Here is an 18,016-nt window from a genome sequence, read left to right on the forward strand (position 1 = left end):
AAAAACCTTGTAATAATAAATGTAACAATTAATGAAGATGACATAACATATCTTTGTAGAGGTACTTGTTAATAAGTGAGGTCCTTATTAATTTCAATTCCTCAGTTTTCTTTTTATATTGTGAAGACAATTACATGTTTAGGTCTTCCACATTTTTAGGTCTCTAACCTGAACCCTAGAGATGAACAGTCCTAGTTGCAAGGGTTTGCATAGGTCAGCAGAGCACAATGTGACTTAATCGGGATGCTTGAGGTTACCATGGAAATGCCATCAGCATCACCCTCCCCAAGTCATCTCCGTACATCACTCGGGTGCAGGCATTTGCTTCCACTGCAGAGTTGATTCCATCTCCCAGTAGGCCCCTTCTGGATACTCCCTCCCCACTCTAGATCTGGCAGAGCCACTGGGAGGTGGGAGCAGCAGATGGGGAGCCGAGTGACACCAGGCGGGAAGGGGGGCTTGAGCCTAGCAGGTTCCTGCCTCGCCCATCCCTGGGTCCAGGGGGAGAATCACAGAGTGGTCACCAGTGAACACTGTTTACTTAGCCAACCTGAGACATTCCAAGGCCAGGTTGCAGTCAAAGACGACATTAAACAGTCTCCCTTTGCTTTTGAGGTTGCTATGACAGCCAGGAATTTGCAAACCAAACTGGGCCTGGAGAAGAAGTCTGTCCTTGGCCCCCAAATTTTGCGGTTCCAAGTGGTTCTGCTTATGGTTCCTGCTGTCCCCTTTGGACACCTGCCAGATGGAAGGATCTCTAAACCTGGAATTTGGAAAAGTCCCAACGGAAAAGCTATTTCCAAGCTGGCTAAAAGTGCATTAGACTGGATTTAGGTGGGATAGAAAGAACTTCTTGGCAAGAAAAGTTGGAAAATATTACAATAGGTCCCAGAGCGAGCCTCATTGTTTTCTTGTCTTCTTGAAAAATCTTTTACATTTGTTGAGTGTTCTGTGGTTTGCTAAGCACATTCACATAAATTATCTAACTGGATATTCACATCTGCCTGTTGAAGAAGTCAAAATAGATATTACAATACTTGACCGAAGACAAGGAAAATGAAGTTCAGTAAGGTCAAGATCAAACAGCTGACAAGCAGCAGAACTGAGATTTGAACCTGGGTTGTCTGACTTGATGTCTGGCTCTTGTAATTCTACCATGATGATCTCCAAAACTGTAAAAGAGATCACATCTGATCTGGAGAGTTTAGGAGCAATTTTGTTAAAATAAAGTGATATGGTATATGAACGATTTTTTTATTGCGATAAAATATCTATAACATAAAATTTACCATTTTAACTACTTTCAATGTTCAGTTCAATGGCATTAAGTACATTCATTGTTGTGCAACTATCACCACCATCTATCTCCAGAACTGTTTTATCTTGTTAAACCAAAATTCTATACCCATTAAATAAAATCTCCTCAAAACCCCTCATCCCAGCCCCTGGGAACCACCATCCTACTTTCTGTCTCTATGAATGTGACTACTCTAGGTTCCTTACATAAGTGGAATCATACAGTGTTCATCTTGTGACTGGCTTATGTCACTTAGCATATGTCCTCAATGTTCATCCATGTTGTAACATGTGCCAGAATTTTCTTCCTTTTTAAGGCTGAAAATATTCCATTGTAAAAATATACCACATTTTGTTTATTCACTTATCAGTCAATGGATGCTTGAGTTGCTTTCTGCCTTTTAGCTACTGTGAATAACGCTGCAATAAACATGGTTGTATAAATGTCTCTTTGAGACTCTGCTTTCAATTCTTCGGGATATATACCCAGAAAGGGGATTGTTGGATCATATGGTAAAATTCTATTTTTAACTTTTTGGGGACCCACTAGACTATTTTCCGTAGTGGCTGAACCATTTTAGATCATTGTCACAAGAGTGCACAAAGGTTTCAATTTCTCTACATCCTTGCCAACACTTGTTATTTACTGGTTTTGTGTCATCCTAGGGGGTGTATAGATGGAAGATTTTTAAACATGTGGTTATCCAGGTTGGTTTATTCAGAGGAGTTAGAAAATGGTCCTGGTGAAACCAGGTTAGCTTCCACTTGACATGCCAGCCCCAAGCCCAGCCAAGAATCTCACAGAAACATTCCACTGGTCGCCAGAGAAAGCATGTGGATAACTTGAGCAAACCCATAACTTGCTCTTAGTGATAGTGAACTCAACGCACAGCTCCTACTCATAGGAATTTCATATCTTCAATATGAGCAAGAATTCATTATATAGATTCAGGCTACATAAAGGCATCCCCTACATCCAGAGGGCATATGTGGGTGAAGATGAAAGTAGAGTGTTCCGAGAAGGATGATATGGCCAAGGGGATTGGCAGGCTCTCTCCCCAAACAACTCTAGAATCTCAGGAAGTCATCTCATTTCTGTGAAGTTCTTTCTTTATTCTTTAGCCACCTCTGCCCACTTCAGAGGGATGAGTTAGACATTCTTTTTAAAGGGCTTCAGAAGAAAGTGCTCTGTGAGTACAAGATGAGACTATATCTGATCATCTCCAGAGTTATAATTACATCATCCAGCAAGAATTGTTCAACTTCCCATTATGTTGTTCATAATAGTGGGGGGACTCAGAGCCTCTGGGGGCTGGGACTAGGAATCACGTCTGATTCTTCCGACTGTGGGTGTTCAAGAACTACGCACCTCAAATGTCCCTTCTCCAGGAAGCAGTCCCGGATGCACAGGAAGAAATAGTTCCCCTATTTAATATTCAGTAACACTTCACCTGTGCCTTTCCTAGGGCAATGGCTATGCTTTATCTTAGGTTTATTGTTATTTAAGAGCATATTATATAGTTTCCCCTTAAACTCTTAGGGGCCAAATCCACTTCTGGTTTGCACAAAGTATGAAGCAAGTGTTTACCCAAAGCTCCCCAGCAGACTTCTCCTATGCCTGATTCATTGGCTAGAACTGGGTCACAAGACCTTCCCTGGAGCGAAGGAAACCTGGAAAATAAATGTTTCACTTTTTAGCCTCCGTGGCAGAGATAGGCAAGAGAGAGTGTTGGGAATGGGCTGGGCAAGCCAGTGAACAGTGTCTGTGGGACCTGTCTTTGTGCATATCCTCTAGGAAGTCGGGGCGGGTGCAGGGAGGCCCCACCCTGAGTCCTGGGCCCGGGTCCTGTCCCATCTATGTGCCCCGTGGTGCCTATGGTCCACACCAAACACTTCAGGACTGATTGATTCTCTGTGTCAACTGAGAAACACGAGTACAGAAAAGAATGACCAGTTCATATTAGAAATCAGCTCTGCCAATTCCTGCAATTTACACCCCTAATCACGCTTACCTCACATTCATAAAGCACTTGAGTTTACAAAGTGCTGGCTTCCCTGTCTTCTTCAGACAGATAGCTGAGATGCAGAGAGGTTCAAGGTGACTCAGTAGGGGACAGTGACGGGAAGGCCCCATCCTGGTCTCCTGACTTCACCCCTCATGCTATTCACCCTCTGCTGCTTCTGGGACACTGGTTTCAGGCCATGGCTGGCATACCCCTCACTCCTGGGAACATTATAGTCAGGGAAGATGCATGACAACATAAGAGGATGCCAGGCAATGGTCTGAGCGTGTGTCACGTGTTTGTGTGCCTGTGGCGGGTGGGAAGGTGGGGGATGTTTCTCTTCCCACCCCCCATCTCCTCAGCCTGGCTATTGCTGACATCAGTCTTGTCACTGAGCAGCTGCCAGCAGCTGCTGACAGCTCCTAACATCTCAGCCACAAAATAAATGAGTTCCCTGCAGGCAGGACACCAGCGGCATAATCAGGCTTTGCATATATTGTCCTCATTTTTTTTTCTATGGCTTCAACTGAGCCTCATATAATACCTGAGGGGGAAAAAAATCTCAGGTCTTCGCTGGGCTCTATCACACCTGTTTCTGCCGGTTTTCTGTTCTCATTCCTGACCTTTTAGGAAGAGGCAGAGCCACTCTGTGTGATTATCCTCCACACTCTAGAGAGAGGATGGAGCTGGTCGCTAGGCAACCTGGTTTCCAGTTCGGCTCTGCAACTGGAGTGTGACCCTGAGATAGCCCATCTCCTGGCTGGGTCTCAATCCACGAAATGAGGAAGTTGGACCAACAGGAGCTCTAAGGGCCTGTCTGGCTTGACAGTGGAGACAGCAGCTGCACAGAGGTGGAACGAATGCAGACTTACAGGCTGGAACATGTGTTTTAGGCTGAATGGATGAAGAGTACATGATAGCTCATGCAAGCTGAGGACAGCTAGCTGCCCTTGCCCAGCTGGGAGGATATGAACTATTTTTGTCCCTGGTTTGGTGGTTTCTGTTCTCTGCCATGTGCTTACATGTCAACAGAGGGAAACAGGCTGCTGGAATCTCAAAAGAATCACTGGTCTCCGTTTGGCTACAGAGTGAAGCCAGGCATTGGTCTGGCCTCCTACCTGGGATGCAGCAGCAAGAGTCAGACTAGGGTTCTTATAACTTCTGTGCCACCAACTAGCTATGTGGCCCCAGACACATTGTTGCTCCTCTCTGAGCCTGTGTGCTTTTCTGTAACATAGAAAGTTAGACCAGATATCTCTCATAACCCTTTTGCTCTAACAATCTGAAATGTATTGCCTACCTGTCTCATTTGCCTCCCTTATGACTGACGGCTTTGTCTTGCGGGTAATTCCGTGAATACCATCAGCCAAAGAAAAACCTGCTTTTGGTCTCAACTCAGAGACTGGGGAAGGATGTGAGGAAGGGAGAGAGCACAGGAATACTTTTTCCTCTCCTTTGTTATGTGTTTCTAAGGAAGCCTAGACTTCGATTGCACCTCTAAAGGAAGGAGATGCTATCTTCCCTTCTTTGAGAGGTGAAAGGACCCTTGCAGATCCAGTTACAATGTGTCCTGGAGTCCTGGCATGTCTCGTTGCATTCATTAAGGGGGAAGAGAGAAGGGAGCCAACTTGCTGAGCACCCATGTGCCCTCACCTAGGTGCTTTCTTTCTATAGTCTCATGTCATCTTCTCAACAACTACATGAGAAATCTTACAGACAAAATAATGTAGGCTGAGAGAGGTTAAGAAATGTGCCCCAGTTAGACCCAGTCAGGACAGTAGCAAAATCAGCCTGTCTTCCTACAAAGACTAAACTGCCTCTCCGAGGGTGTTACTTTAGCAGAAATTGAAAGTAGGATGTGGGAGGAGCTTTTGCACTAGCAAAAGTGGCTTTTGCAGAGCAAAAAGTCCTACTGTAAATCCTTAGGCTCTGTGCAACATAAACCTTCTCTGTTTCTCATCTTGGCTTTGACTCTGCCACTGGCTCTCTTAAAGCCCCACTGGGGTGGCAGGACAGGCCCGTGCAGCCTGAGGGCTGGCAGGCAGATGGGGGGTGGGACCTTTTCTTCACCAACAAATGTCCTACAAGAAACACCAGCCCCACAAAATCTCTGCCTCTTCAGCTGACCACATAGACCAGGGCTGGGGGCTTTCCCTATAGGATGTGTGGACAGAACAGGTCCCAGCCACAGTCATCTCTTTCTCCGCTCCCAGGCCCTTTGGAGAGAGACCAGCTGCTTTCTCCACCTTGGTCAGGAGAACTCCTTATTCCTTAGTTTCCATTAGCACACGGGGTTCTCAGTCACAGCCTCAATAAAAGTTGTCCAGTCAAGACCCTGAAAGCAGCTGGGGTCTCTTACTGTCCAGCCATAAAAAGAGAAACAACGCACCAAGTAGCCATGCCAAGAAGCGTCCTTGCAGGACAGGAAAGAATTTATAAAGGTATCTATATAAAGATAACCTTGCTTTAATAGAAAAAGGAAATGAGACAGAAATTGGCTCTTTTTACCGCGGGGAGTGGAATCCTGTGAACTCGACTTCAGTTTCACTTGGAACAAATACTTACCGGGTCTCCTACGTGCTAGACACTGCAGTAGGTGCCTTCGCCATAATTCCGTTTCTGCCTCATAATGGTGTTAGGAAAAGAGAAAAGGAAGGCTCAGTGAAGTCAGGGGAGCTGTTCAGAGCCACTAAGAGCCCAGAATTTCTGCCTGTTAGCCCAGAACTCTTTCCATTGGCCCACAGCTGCCTTCTCCTAAATATCCTTGTGATGTGTATCTTCATCTGTGAGGACGGGCATAGGTGGATACTACATCTCAAAAAGGTTAGTAAAAGATGTGGTCCACGGTTCCCGGGTATCCTATAGGATGAGAGAGTAGCGCAGGTCTCCCTCTTCCCACGATACTCCCCTCGTCCTGGGTTTAGGGGACTTTGCTCTCAGGCTGTCCTGCTTGGCCTCTACTCCAGGCACAGGCTCCTGCTGTGCCGTCCACAGCACTCTGCACTTTCCCCATCAGAGCATGTCACACTCCCCATAGTGATCGCTGTTTGTCGTCTATCTCCTAGAAGCTTCTGGAGGGCAAGGACAAGTTTTCCTTTGTTTATCATTGATTTTCCAGTGCCTGGCACATAGTGGGTGTCTAACAGAGATTTGCGGAATTAGTGATCGAAAGACAGAATGGAAAGATGGATGGAGGGAGGGGTGGATGCTGGTTTAGAGCTCCCTCCAAGTCATCATGTCTCAAAGTAATTGAGTAATTTATCTTTCTGTTCCTGCCAAGTTAACTTAGCCAACTTCCCTAGGGTGTCAGCAGTACCATCAAAAAGTCGTGAGGTATAAGAGGTTTGAATCTTCTGACTTCATATCCTGCCTCAATTGTTTACTAACCATTGGATAATATGCAATTTATTTAATCTCTCTGAACCTTAGTTTTGCCGTTCTAATATGGTATTATCAGGCTTATTAATGAAGCTTATAATTCTTGGAATATACTAGAAGGTAAAAAAATTGTTGCTATCAATCTTAGCAGATATAACAGTATACAAGATCATTTATACTCATCCTTGGTGCCTCTTGTGTCTACTATTCCCTCTTCCGCCCACAGTGACTATTAGATAGTTAACCCTGTCAAATCTTTCTTCCACATGTCTTCTGCATCGTTTCAATACCCTCATCTTAACTGCCTGTTTTAATGCAATAGGTTCCAAGCAGTTTGTGTCCTTCAGGTTTCCCTTCCAATGCATCATGCATTCCCAGGGTGGCTCTGGAACCCCCATAGAGGAGAGGTTTAGGGTGGCATTCTTTGGATCCCCAGAAAGTGGGGAGGATGAGAGGAGTGTCCTGAAGCTGCATGTGTATATCACTTTGCAAAATATTGAGACAATTTCAATTGTCCATATTGAAGCAAGGGGGCAGGGACGGATACGAAAGGGGTGCTAAAGTTCTCCACCCCTGACCAACACTGGGGTCACTTGTGGGCAGAAATTGCCAATTTACATTCCCTCAAATATGGTTCTCATCAAGGTACTTTTTGTTAACATTTTTTCCACAAGCCTAGAGAAGCTGCAGAGCAAGTTCTAGAATCTTTTGCCTGATATTCAGAACCCCTCGCAATGCTGCATCAGGCCAACTGTTCCAGGGCATTTTGCTCCAGCACCAAATTTTCATTTCACGTATTTCATTCTATTCAATGCTCCCCGAATACACCAAAGCTATTCCTAACTCTGTCTTTATCCAGGAATGCCCCCACTGCTGGCCTCCCCAGGTCCTCTCTTCTAAAGAAATTCTATTCACCCCTCAAGGCCTGGCTCCAGCATCGGTCCCCTTCACGATCACCCCAGCCTAAGGGGCTCCTTTTCTTGGAATCCCAACTGTTTTTTTTTTACTGTCAGGATAATTTGCGCTGGCATTTAACTTCGTAACTTTCTTGTATGGTGTTGAAACATTTCACATATTGTTGTCTTCTCTCCCTCTGGACTGAGAGGTCCGTTTGGGATGAGGACTGCCACATCCCTCTTTGGATCCCCCGTGGCACCCAGTCCAGTGTGGGGCCCAGGCGGGTAGGCGATGGGTTACTGAGCTACAAACCACCCCCAGAGAAACTGTCACTCTGCTCTTCCGGCCCACAGACCCGTGACAACAGAAAAAAAGGCTTTGGATTTAGGGACAGTCATCTCCAGGGGCTCAAAGACCCTCCCCAAGAAATATGTGCCAAATACCTCCTGGCTATAAGACTTTGGAACTGGGAAAACTGAGTGATTATGACCCAATCTCAGCCCAGTCTAATCATTTCCTGTGTCGGTGACTAATGACCTAGAGCTGAAGGCATCTTGTTACCTTCAGCTTGAGCAATGTGGGTTTAAACACACATCTGCCTACACCCACACACATCTGTCTTCATGCGCACACCAGCCCTCGAGCAATAAACAGCAATGCTGTTACCAAGTTCTTGAGAAAGGCCACCCGTGGCGGTGGAGCAGAGGTGGGGCTTTAAAAACTTGTGCAAAAGTACCACCTCTGGAGAGAAATAAAAAAGGGGAATCTGGGTGAAGAATTTTTGTATTACTTTTTCAATTTTTCTGGAAGTCTGAAATGAGGTCAAAATTTCTAAAAACTTGTAAAGCAGAAACAACAAAAAATTGCCTTCCTATGAAGTTGCCCTGCCGCCTTCTTCAGCCTTTAAGAATTGTTTTTTCCAACATATTCATATGCAAATTATAGTTGTGAATATATCTATTTTCTCTGTTAGATAAGAAGTATAAAATGGAAAATAAAATCACTTCAGAGTCAGAGAGCTTTTAAATACTTTTTAATATAAAAAGAATCTTAAAAACATTAGAGTAATAATATTGGAATAGAGGGATTTTAATACTTTCTAATCTGGGGCAAGATATTCAGCCCTAAGTTATGGTTTCCTCACCTTTAAAATGAAATTAAAAATGACTATCTTTTGGCTTTGTCATAAGAATTATATAAAAAGGTAAATAATTAATATGATCCCTGGTCCATAGTTGGTGTCCATGATATATTTGTTCTAAATTTTTAAAAATGTTAATTACGGAGTTTTACTGACTTTATGTCCTCATGCCTAAAAAGCATCTGGCACAGAGTGGTTGAATAATAGTTATGAAAGGAGGGAGTGAATAACTATTGCAGTTCTACTAAAGCAACTCTACAGCTTATCCCCAAACCCCAAGAATAGCCCTCACTTTTCCAAATCTGAGTGATCTAGTGAGAGTCCCATAACCTCTCCGGGCCTCTGCTTTCCTCATCTATGAAATGGGCCGGTTTTCATTACAACCGGGAAGGACTAGCCAGTTAGAGAGGATTAAGAACGCTGGAGAGAGAGATGGAAACACAGGGCAAATGTGTGACCGGCAGCCTGGAGGGGTTAATCTCTCTTACAACAGCCGCGCTTCTCTGAGCTCTGGCCGCATCTCCCAGTACAGGCTCATTTCCCAGTATAGGCTTGGGTGTTGCAGAAGCTGCACGACTGCATCCTCCTGCCTCAGTGGGGCGGAGTAAGAAGCCCTCCAGGGGTAGAGAGGGCAGGTGCAGGGTTTCTGAGAAGCCTAAGGCACGAGGTCCAGACAATTGAGATCCCAGCGCCGCCCTCACTGCCCTTTCTTCTTCCCCCTCCTCCCGCCGCCACTGAGCAGCAGGGTTCTAAAGGGCAGACCCCTAGAGGCCGACCCAGGAGCCGGGATGCTCGGATCCCTCCCTCCGCCCTCTGCGGGGTCCCTGGCAGCGGTCTTGGCGCCCGGGGAGCGCGGGCCCTTGCATGGAATTCCATTCCCTCTGCTTTCTTTTCTTCCTGAACCAGGGTGGTACATATTTTAGCCAAGGCCACATGCAAGGCGGTTTGCTCCAGTGCTGCTGCTTCTTTATTTATTTATTTATTTATTTTTCGAGACAGGGTCTCACTCTGTTGCCCGGGCTGGAGTGGAGCAGTGGCAGGATCATAGCTCACTGCAACCTTATCTCTGCCTCCCCAGTAGCTGGGACTACAGGCGCGCACCACCACGCTGAGCCAAGTTAGCTAATTTTTCTGGTTTTTGTTTTTTTTTTTGTAGAGACGGGGGTGGGGTCGCGCTCGTGCTCAGGCTGGTCTCGAACTCCTGGCCTCAAGCAATCTTCCCGCCTCGGCCTCCCAAAGTGCTAGGATTACGTGCGCGAGCCACCGCGCCTCCAGTGCTTCTTAAGGGACCCCATACTCCACTGAGCTCGGATCCCCACGCCCCTTGGGCGACGGCCAGCTTAGCACTGCTCAGGTCTGAGGACTGGCTGCTGTAAATACTGACAGCAGAGGTGGGGGTCGCAGGGAGAGAGAAAATGCGAAGAGCCAAGGGAAAGCGAGGCCAGGTGCGGGTGGCTGCGGTGCCAAAGCAGGCAGTTGGGTCCGAGGAGCAACAAGCAGCGCGTTGTGTGACCGTCTTCACGGCACACTTCCACGCTCAGCTGTCTGCGCGGTCAGTCTGGTAGTTTCATAGTGACAAAACCAGACGGGGAGGGAAGGAGAGAGGAGGAAAGAGGGGCGAGGAAAGAAAGGAGAGGAAAGAGGGACAAGAAGAATGTAAATAAAAGAAATGGCGAGAGAGAGAGAGATGGAAGAGGAGAAATGACAGATGTGTGAGAAAAATGGAAGCAGAAAGAGTGTGTGAGAGCAAAAGAAATGTGAGCGCGAGGCGGAGAGGACAAAGTGAGGACGGACAGAGAGGCACTGACAAGGCCTCATGCATCGACTCTCGGCCGAAGTGTGACGGATTCTCCCCCACACGGATCAATCCTGCCCTCGTGCCCCTCGGCCCCCCTGCCCGGCCAACTCACGCTTCTCCCCGGCAGATCGGCCCCCACGGCTAACCCCAAACGCAGGGAGGAGGGAGGGAGGGCGCGAGGGAGGGGCTGCGGTAGGAGGCAACCATGTGGTTCCTGCTCAATTTTTTTTTTCCTCTCTCTTTCTTCACTCCTTTTTCTTTCCAAACAGGGAAAAGTGTTCCGCGAAGCGGTAGCGCCTTTCCGCCTCGCCTTGCCCTCCCTGCCCCTGGTCTGGGCTCCCGTCCGGGCGCGAGCTGGTGGGGCGAGCGCTGGAAGCCCCTCTGCGCCCCGGAGCGCAGGGCGCGGGGGCGCGGGGCGCGGGGCCGCCTCCCGCGCCCGCACATGGCTGCAGCCATCCCGCGCGCACCCCGAGGCGCCGCGCCCAGCTCGCGGAAGGTCCGTCGGCTGCACCCCGTGGCCCCGCAGCCAGGCAGCGGCTGAGCGGGGAAGTGCCCGCGTCCGGAGATCGGGATGTCCCTCCTCCTCCTCCTCTTGCTAGGTGAGTGCCTCTGGAAGGGCGGGAGTTCGGATGGCTGCGGGCAAACGCAGCCCTGCGTCGGGGGGACACTGGTTCTGAACCGTTGTCTCCGCAGCCCCTGGAGTGAGTCGACTCCTCCGTCCCTGCCTCCCGGCCACGGAGGAGCACATCTGGCAGCGGAGGACCGCCCAGTCGGCCATCGAAATGTCTCGCACATCTGGGCCCTTGAGCAGACTTGGGGGGTGGGGGTGCTTCCTGGTCGAGTTTGGTCGTGAACCTGATGTTCAGGGTCCTTTTTAGGGTGGCGTTTAGTTTCAGGCATATCTGAGCAAACTGGGGAATTGGGGGAGGGAAGGTTTATCCAGGAATTTTTGTGCCAGGTTCCTGAGGGTGGGGGGAGTTTTTTTGTTTCAAACAGGCGCCTCCGAGGGCTCCTATTAGAAACAGATGTGTTGGAGGGTGAGCTGCAAGGAATGGGGAAAAGGCAGGGCAGGAGAGGAAAGGAGAGAGGGAAAAAAGGGCAGGGCACAGTGAGCACCAGGAAGGTCAAAGGCGGAGAGTGACATGGGGAAGGACGGGGAAGGGTAAGGGAAAGGGCTGGAAAGGAGAGAGGAAAAGAGAGCAAGGGAATATGAAGTGGAAAAGAGCAAGACTGAGGGAGATTGAGCAACGGGAGTGTGAGGAAGACTTGGAGAAAATGGAGTAGAGGAGCCAGAACAGAGGGAATCCGACACCTACCACTTTTTCCTGAAACAGGGTCTAGGGCAAAGAGAAGAGCCCTCCTGAACGGTCCCTTCCTGGTGTCCCTGGGGGAAGGACTCCTGAGGCCTCAGAGGCCCTAAAGCACAGGCTGACATGCTGGGCGGAAAGCAGGCAGGTTTGCAGGACAGGAGACATCAGGGATATGTGCAGCAGGAGTGACAGGAGGGGCCCTGGGAGTATCTGAGCCAAGGCAGGGAAGGTAGGCGGGGCGGGCTGAAGAAAAGTTATGCTGTGCACTGTGGAAGCGAGGGGTCCACCTGGGGACAGGACCAAAAGTTAGCTGGAGTTCAGAAGATCAGAGAGCCTCCCAGGTGTGGTGGGAGGTCAGCGCCAGCCTGGACACCAGGCCATGGGAGAACTGGTCTCAGCTTTGAACTGACTACCTGGGTGACCTCAGACAACTTACTCCTTATCCAGGGTTCTGTTTCCTTAGCTCTAAAACAGAAAAACTAGATGGTTCTGAAGTTCCTTCTAGCTCTGACAGCCTACAACACCAGGAGTTTGAGGGAGGCTGGTATCTAGAAAAACTACCAAATAAAAGTGAAGGGGCAGTAAAAAGTCACCCTGAACTACATGGCTAGAGTTCTCGGTCTTTTTTGAAACCTTACAAACCAACTAGATCATATGCATGCCTGTCTAGGCCAGCCTCAGGCCTAGTCACCTAATCACCCAAGTTAGAGGAATACAAGAGGTGGACTAACCCAAACTGTTGCTCAAGTAGGGCAGGTGGGGAGGGGCTATTTTCTAAGTTCTTCTAGCCAAGTGTTGCAATACTGTTCTTGTGCACAGCTGGCATAGCTGTATGGCACCGTTGTCACATTTACTGGCCTCTACCACTAAGCTACCAATCACCAGATGTTCAGTAGAATCAAACTTCAAAGTCACTCTATTAAGAACAGCTAGCATTCACTCAGTCCTTGCTATACTGAGCACTTTCTATGTACTGTCTTGTTCACTCATTTATTCTTCACACCAACCCCACTGGTTGCCCATTATTATCACCCTCATTTTACAAATGAAGAAATCAAGGTATAAAGAGATCAGATAACTTGCTCATGACCACAACGCATAATTAGCAGAGATGGGATTTGATCGCAGGCTTGGCTGCCTCCAGAGAGTGCTTGCTACAGCGCCATGCAGGACAGCCTCTGTCACTACAGAATGACTCAAAGGTATTCTTGTGGCCAAGCCAGTTCAGTCCTCCTCTTCCAGCGTAAGGTGTCCATGTGATCTTACCCTACAGGAGTAGTCTGGGGAAGGGAAACAAAACTAACAGTTTTTGAGCACCTGCTCTACTCTAGCACTGTGTTGGGCACAGTTTACGGTGGCAAGTGAAAAGTGACTTTGGTCCACATGGTAAGTTGAAATCAGCTGGTGTGCCGGGATGTGAACATTGATGATGGTCGTTCTCTTAGTTCACGAGAAGGAAGGAGCTAACTAAGACGTGGATCAAGAGACGTTATTGATTTACTGCCCTTCTTTACTGAATGTCTACTCTATGGAATTATGCCTGTGATGAGCAAATAGGCTGTTGGGTTCATACTCTACCTTTATAGAGAATCTACCTCTCATCCTTTCTTCCTTGCGTCTGTTTTTATAAAATTGTTATAAACTGAAGGCCAGGTAGAAAAGAGGACTGCTGATGTAGAATTCCGTACAAAAGGGTTTTCTTTATTCACGCCTACTATTGAGCTTTTGCCAGATCTTGGCCTTTGTCAGGCATACTCAGACTTATGACATCCTGGCTCTAAGCTGATTGAACTGTTCCAGGAAGAGACAGGCATCTGAGGAGAACCATGCTGAAGGAACCCTCTCTAGCTGACAGCCCTGCACGGGTTGGAAGCCCACAGGGGAAGCAGTTCTGTGGGCTGGTTTAGCCCTTACTTGCACAATGGCTTTTGAGCCGTACTATGCCTGGGCACTCTTTAGCAAAGCCAGAAAGAAAACCCACAGAGTTGCTTCAATCCTAACATCATCTATTGGTCCTTTAAAGGGTCAGTTCCAAGGCTGCTTCTGATCACAGTTGTCATGATTTCTGGCCTTTTTTCCCCCTAGAGAATGCACAGTATCGGAGGGGATCTGGGAGGGCTGAAAGTGTTCATAGTCTGAACAAGGATGGGGCAGGGGACTCCTGGCTTTCTGGACCTGCCAGTGAGAGAGCTCAAATGCCCTGCCCCTCTGATGTGAATTAACAAGTAGTGCTCTGAGCCCCATGGAGCAGAGAGAAGGGGGACTCCAGCCCCAGCCCTTCTTCTGACCACCACCCTGTTCCCCACTCCGGCTGTTCAGGTCCTCATTATTCTACCTTAACTTCTCTTCGCAACTTCTGTAGTGGCTACCATATTCTACTCCTGCCTGTCTTCTCGTCTCTACTGCTACCTAAGTGACCTCATGAGGCAGCTGGTATAATGCAAGGAGCTTGAACTTAAGAATCTGGCAAGCTCTTGGGGTTCTTGTTCTGACTCTGTCATCTAAAATAGGGGTAGGGGTGGGGTAGGGGTTACTGAATTCAAGATTTCTATAATTCTATGATCTTTCTCCCTTCTTCAAAAAATCTTTAGTAGTCCCATTGCTTTTAGTATTGAGTACAAACGCTTCATTCTGATATCAAAGATTTTACACAATATCATTCACGACTCCTCTTCCACCCACCCCCAGATAACTGTCGGGGGAACCTGGATTACTTCCTGTGCCCTAAACATGGCCCATGCTTCTTTCTGATTTTCTGTGCTTTTATTTATAATAATCCCCCCACCAAAAATGCCTCCTTATTTCCTGCCCCTGTGAATCAAAATCTTGTTCACCCTTCAAGTCTCACCTCAAATGCTACTTCCCCCATATGCCCGTCCATGGTTTCATCAGCTGAATAAACTCTTTCTTCCCTTCCTTTGAATCCCAGTAGCCTTCCTCTTATGCTACTTTGTATTATGGTGATCCGAGTGCTGATCTAATATCCCATTAGAGTGTAAGCTCCATGAAGACAGGGACTGCATCTCATTGTCTGCGTACCACCTTTGGTATCTGCACAAACATTGTGAACTATTTCTTAAGAGAGAATCACATTTTTTGAAACTTTTGAAGCATTTAATGTCAAGAGAGGTGAAAGATTTTAGGATTATTACTCTTTGTGGGACAACACAGTTGTGAGGAGCCCAGTTTAAATTCAGCTTCCTCTTATGCTTCTTTGTCCATTAATGCAAATAAGACCAACTCCCCTTTTTGAAAGATTCTGTGTAGAACATTACAGGGACCGGGACCAGATAATATATTTGTTATATAAATTTATTTTGTTATATTGAGTGTGTTAGTACCAGATTAACAAGAGTTGAAACGTCTGCCAGGATGGAGAAGGAGGTTGGTTTCCCAGAAAATGAGTTTGAGGAAGGCTGGAATGCATAGTCCTTTGGTCTGTGGTATAATGACAAGTCTCGGTAGGATTCCATGTCCTTCCCTCATCTTCCCACATTAATGATGATGGTCATAATAATGATATATTCCCAGTAGGCTCCTATCTTGTCTCATCCTATTTTTGTCTTGTGCTCAGCTGGGCAGTGTACACATGAGCGTATTTCATGAATGTATCTAATGATGATAGGCATTTTTTCAAGGTACAGTCAAAGATTGTCAGAACTGGGAAAAAGCTAAGAGACTGTCTAATTCAATGGTTCTTAAAATTTTGAGTCCCAAACCCCTCTGAAAATCTGATGAAAACCACAAAAGTGCTTCTCAGAAAAAGGACACATAAATCAAATTTGCCAATAAGTTTTAGTGTCTCATTGACCTCCCGATATTAATCCTTGGAACCCAAATTAGTCCTTGATCTAAAACTACCCCTTCTTTTATGATGAAGAAGAAACCAAAGTTAGAGAAATTCGGCTGAGGTTCATAGTTAGTTTAATAGAAGAGCCAAGACTGGAACCCTAATTCCATGATCTGTCCTAGTACATATTCTTGAAATAGAAAAATGTCTCTCCCTCCTTTTCAACTCAGCTAGTTAAGCTTTGAGATCACAGTTGCTCTTCCAGTGCTTCAGTTAAGTAAGCTACATGCTGAATAACTGGCATTAGTTTTTATGTTGAGAAATTGCCTGAAAAATAGGGCAGATGTCGTAACATTTCAATTTAGCCATCATAGCTGGAAATCCTGGAAACTTCTTCAGTGTCATGTATGATGTCTAGAAAAAGGAATTAATACCCACAGTCCTAAAAATATGCATGTGTGTATATAAGGAACAGGACTGGAAATCACTAGCTCTAGCTCCTTAGTAATTTTTCTGGGTCATCCTGGGCAAGTCATACCACTCTGAGCCTCAGTTTCCTCCTCTGTAAAATGAGGATATCAGACTAAGGTTATCTCTAAGTTTGCCTATACCACTAATGTTCTCTGAGTTTCTTTAAATCTGAGAATTTGCCAGCTGGTTTAGATGTGGCTGTGATCGGGAACACATGGGTGTCACTATGCTTACCTGATTTTTTCAGGCACTGCCCACTCATGGCAATTGGTAGCATATGATAATAAATCCAGAAGGGCTCACTAACTAATGTGAAGAGAGCACTGGTGACCTCCATCCTGGAACCACACTGTGGCACTGTCAGCCAGGGAGCACCATTCAGAGTCAGGGTGATGGTCAGATCCCCCTGCCCAGGAAGTTTAGTAGCTGAAATACTCACCAAAGGACCTTGTCCTAAGCAGAGTTACTTACAAAATAACCTCAAGTGTGGACACCCAGGATAGACTTTTGTAAAGGGTCTATGGTGTAAAACTATTTGTAAGCATTAAGCATTTTCTTCTATTGTTTAAATTAAAGCATAACTTTATATAATAAAGTATATCTATTAATTGTATAGATTAATGGATTCCTTGCATGGATATGAATTTGTGGTTGGATTTTGCAATATCAACTGTATATAATTAGCCCACCTGTAGTACCCTGAGAAGGGATTAGAAGGGCAGGAATGTTATGACAGTATAATTAATTTCTAATATTTATACAACGCTTAGCAGTTTACAAAGTACATCAACATAGCTTACCACCCTCAAGTCAGTCTTTGAGAGTAAATATCATTATTTCTCCATTTTACAGATACATAAACTGAGGCTCAGAGAAATAAAGTGAGCTTCTCAAGAATACCCTGGTAGTAAACAGCTGATCTTAGACACACACAACCCAGGACTTGGGATTCCAAAGACGGTGTGCTTTCCACTCACCAGGAGACACACGGTCATTCTGAAATCAAGGCTCTGTGCTACCAAGGAGAGAGGGTCTGGCTGAAGCAGAGGCTTCATTTACAGGAGGCCAAATGATTTATAAATCCCAATGTGGACAATTCTGTCGGAACATTTATCACACATCCGCTTCCCCTGTTCTGTTCAAATGGTTAAGAAATGGTTTGTTTGGATTAATGACTATTGTTTAGAACTGCTATATATATTATACATGGATTACTAGCTCCTTCTAATTATTTCAAAGACTCTTGCAGGACGCAAGGTGATTGTAGAGAGCGTCCCCTGCACTGGCCCCACAGATGCCTGAGCTTTCCTTATTAGCACACGATCCTGGGGCGGAGCAGGTTTATGGATTGGGTATGACTGGCCTTATATCTTGCCTTTCCTACTTAAATTCCTGTTTTCAGCAGTTCTGACTTATTTGTGTCCTAAAGAAAGAATGCAGACTGTACCTCCCCACTCCCCCAAATTCTGGTTATCTGAGCTTCCTAACTGTCTGGATTCTGGAAAAATAAAAGTTTATTTCCTTTGGCACCGTATAGACCCAAATGGGAAAGAATGCTGAAATCAAACCTTTATTTTGTTAGCAGCAGTCAGTTGGAGCGCTGTGTGTGTAGCCTCAGCCAAAGTCTGGCGGTGATAAGACTGAATGCGGCTTTGTTTCAGGAGAAGGCAGGGGAGAAAGCCGTTCCCTTTGTGCCCATATTGAGAAGAGAAAATGGGCAACCAGCTTCAGAATAGCTCCCCGGTGGGTGCGGAATATTGGAGGTTTTTCTAAAGAGAGGCAGCAGAGGGGATCTGAGGAGTTCAGGTCACCAAAGGTGACGGAGGAGAAGAAAGGAGAGGAGGAGGAGGAGGGAGAGGAGGAGGAAGGCATAGAGACAGCAGAGGATGAAAAACTAAGCCAAACTGACCTCCTGGTGTTTGCAGAGCCGCT

General features: G+C 46.5%; 1 protein-coding gene across 1 annotated transcript in view; it reads left to right on the forward strand.

The window, feature by feature from the left end:
* Positions 1–11,062: 11,062 nt before the first annotated feature.
* The window catches only part of CLMP (CXADR like membrane protein), a 98,780-nt gene continuing 91,826 nt past the window's right edge, over positions 11,063–18,016 (forward strand). Inside the window, exon 1 of the mRNA XM_069468798.1 lies at positions 11,063–11,112. Within this exon, the coding sequence (XP_069324899.1) occupies positions 11,085–11,112 (28 nt within the window). The 5' untranslated portion in view covers positions 11,063–11,084. The remainder of the gene's footprint in view (positions 11,113–18,016) is intronic.

This window comes from Eulemur rufifrons, chromosome 6, assembly GCF_041146395.1.
Source record: "Eulemur rufifrons isolate Redbay chromosome 6, OSU_ERuf_1, whole genome shotgun sequence".
Classification (NCBI taxonomy): domain Eukaryota; kingdom Metazoa; phylum Chordata; class Mammalia; order Primates; family Lemuridae; genus Eulemur; species Eulemur rufifrons.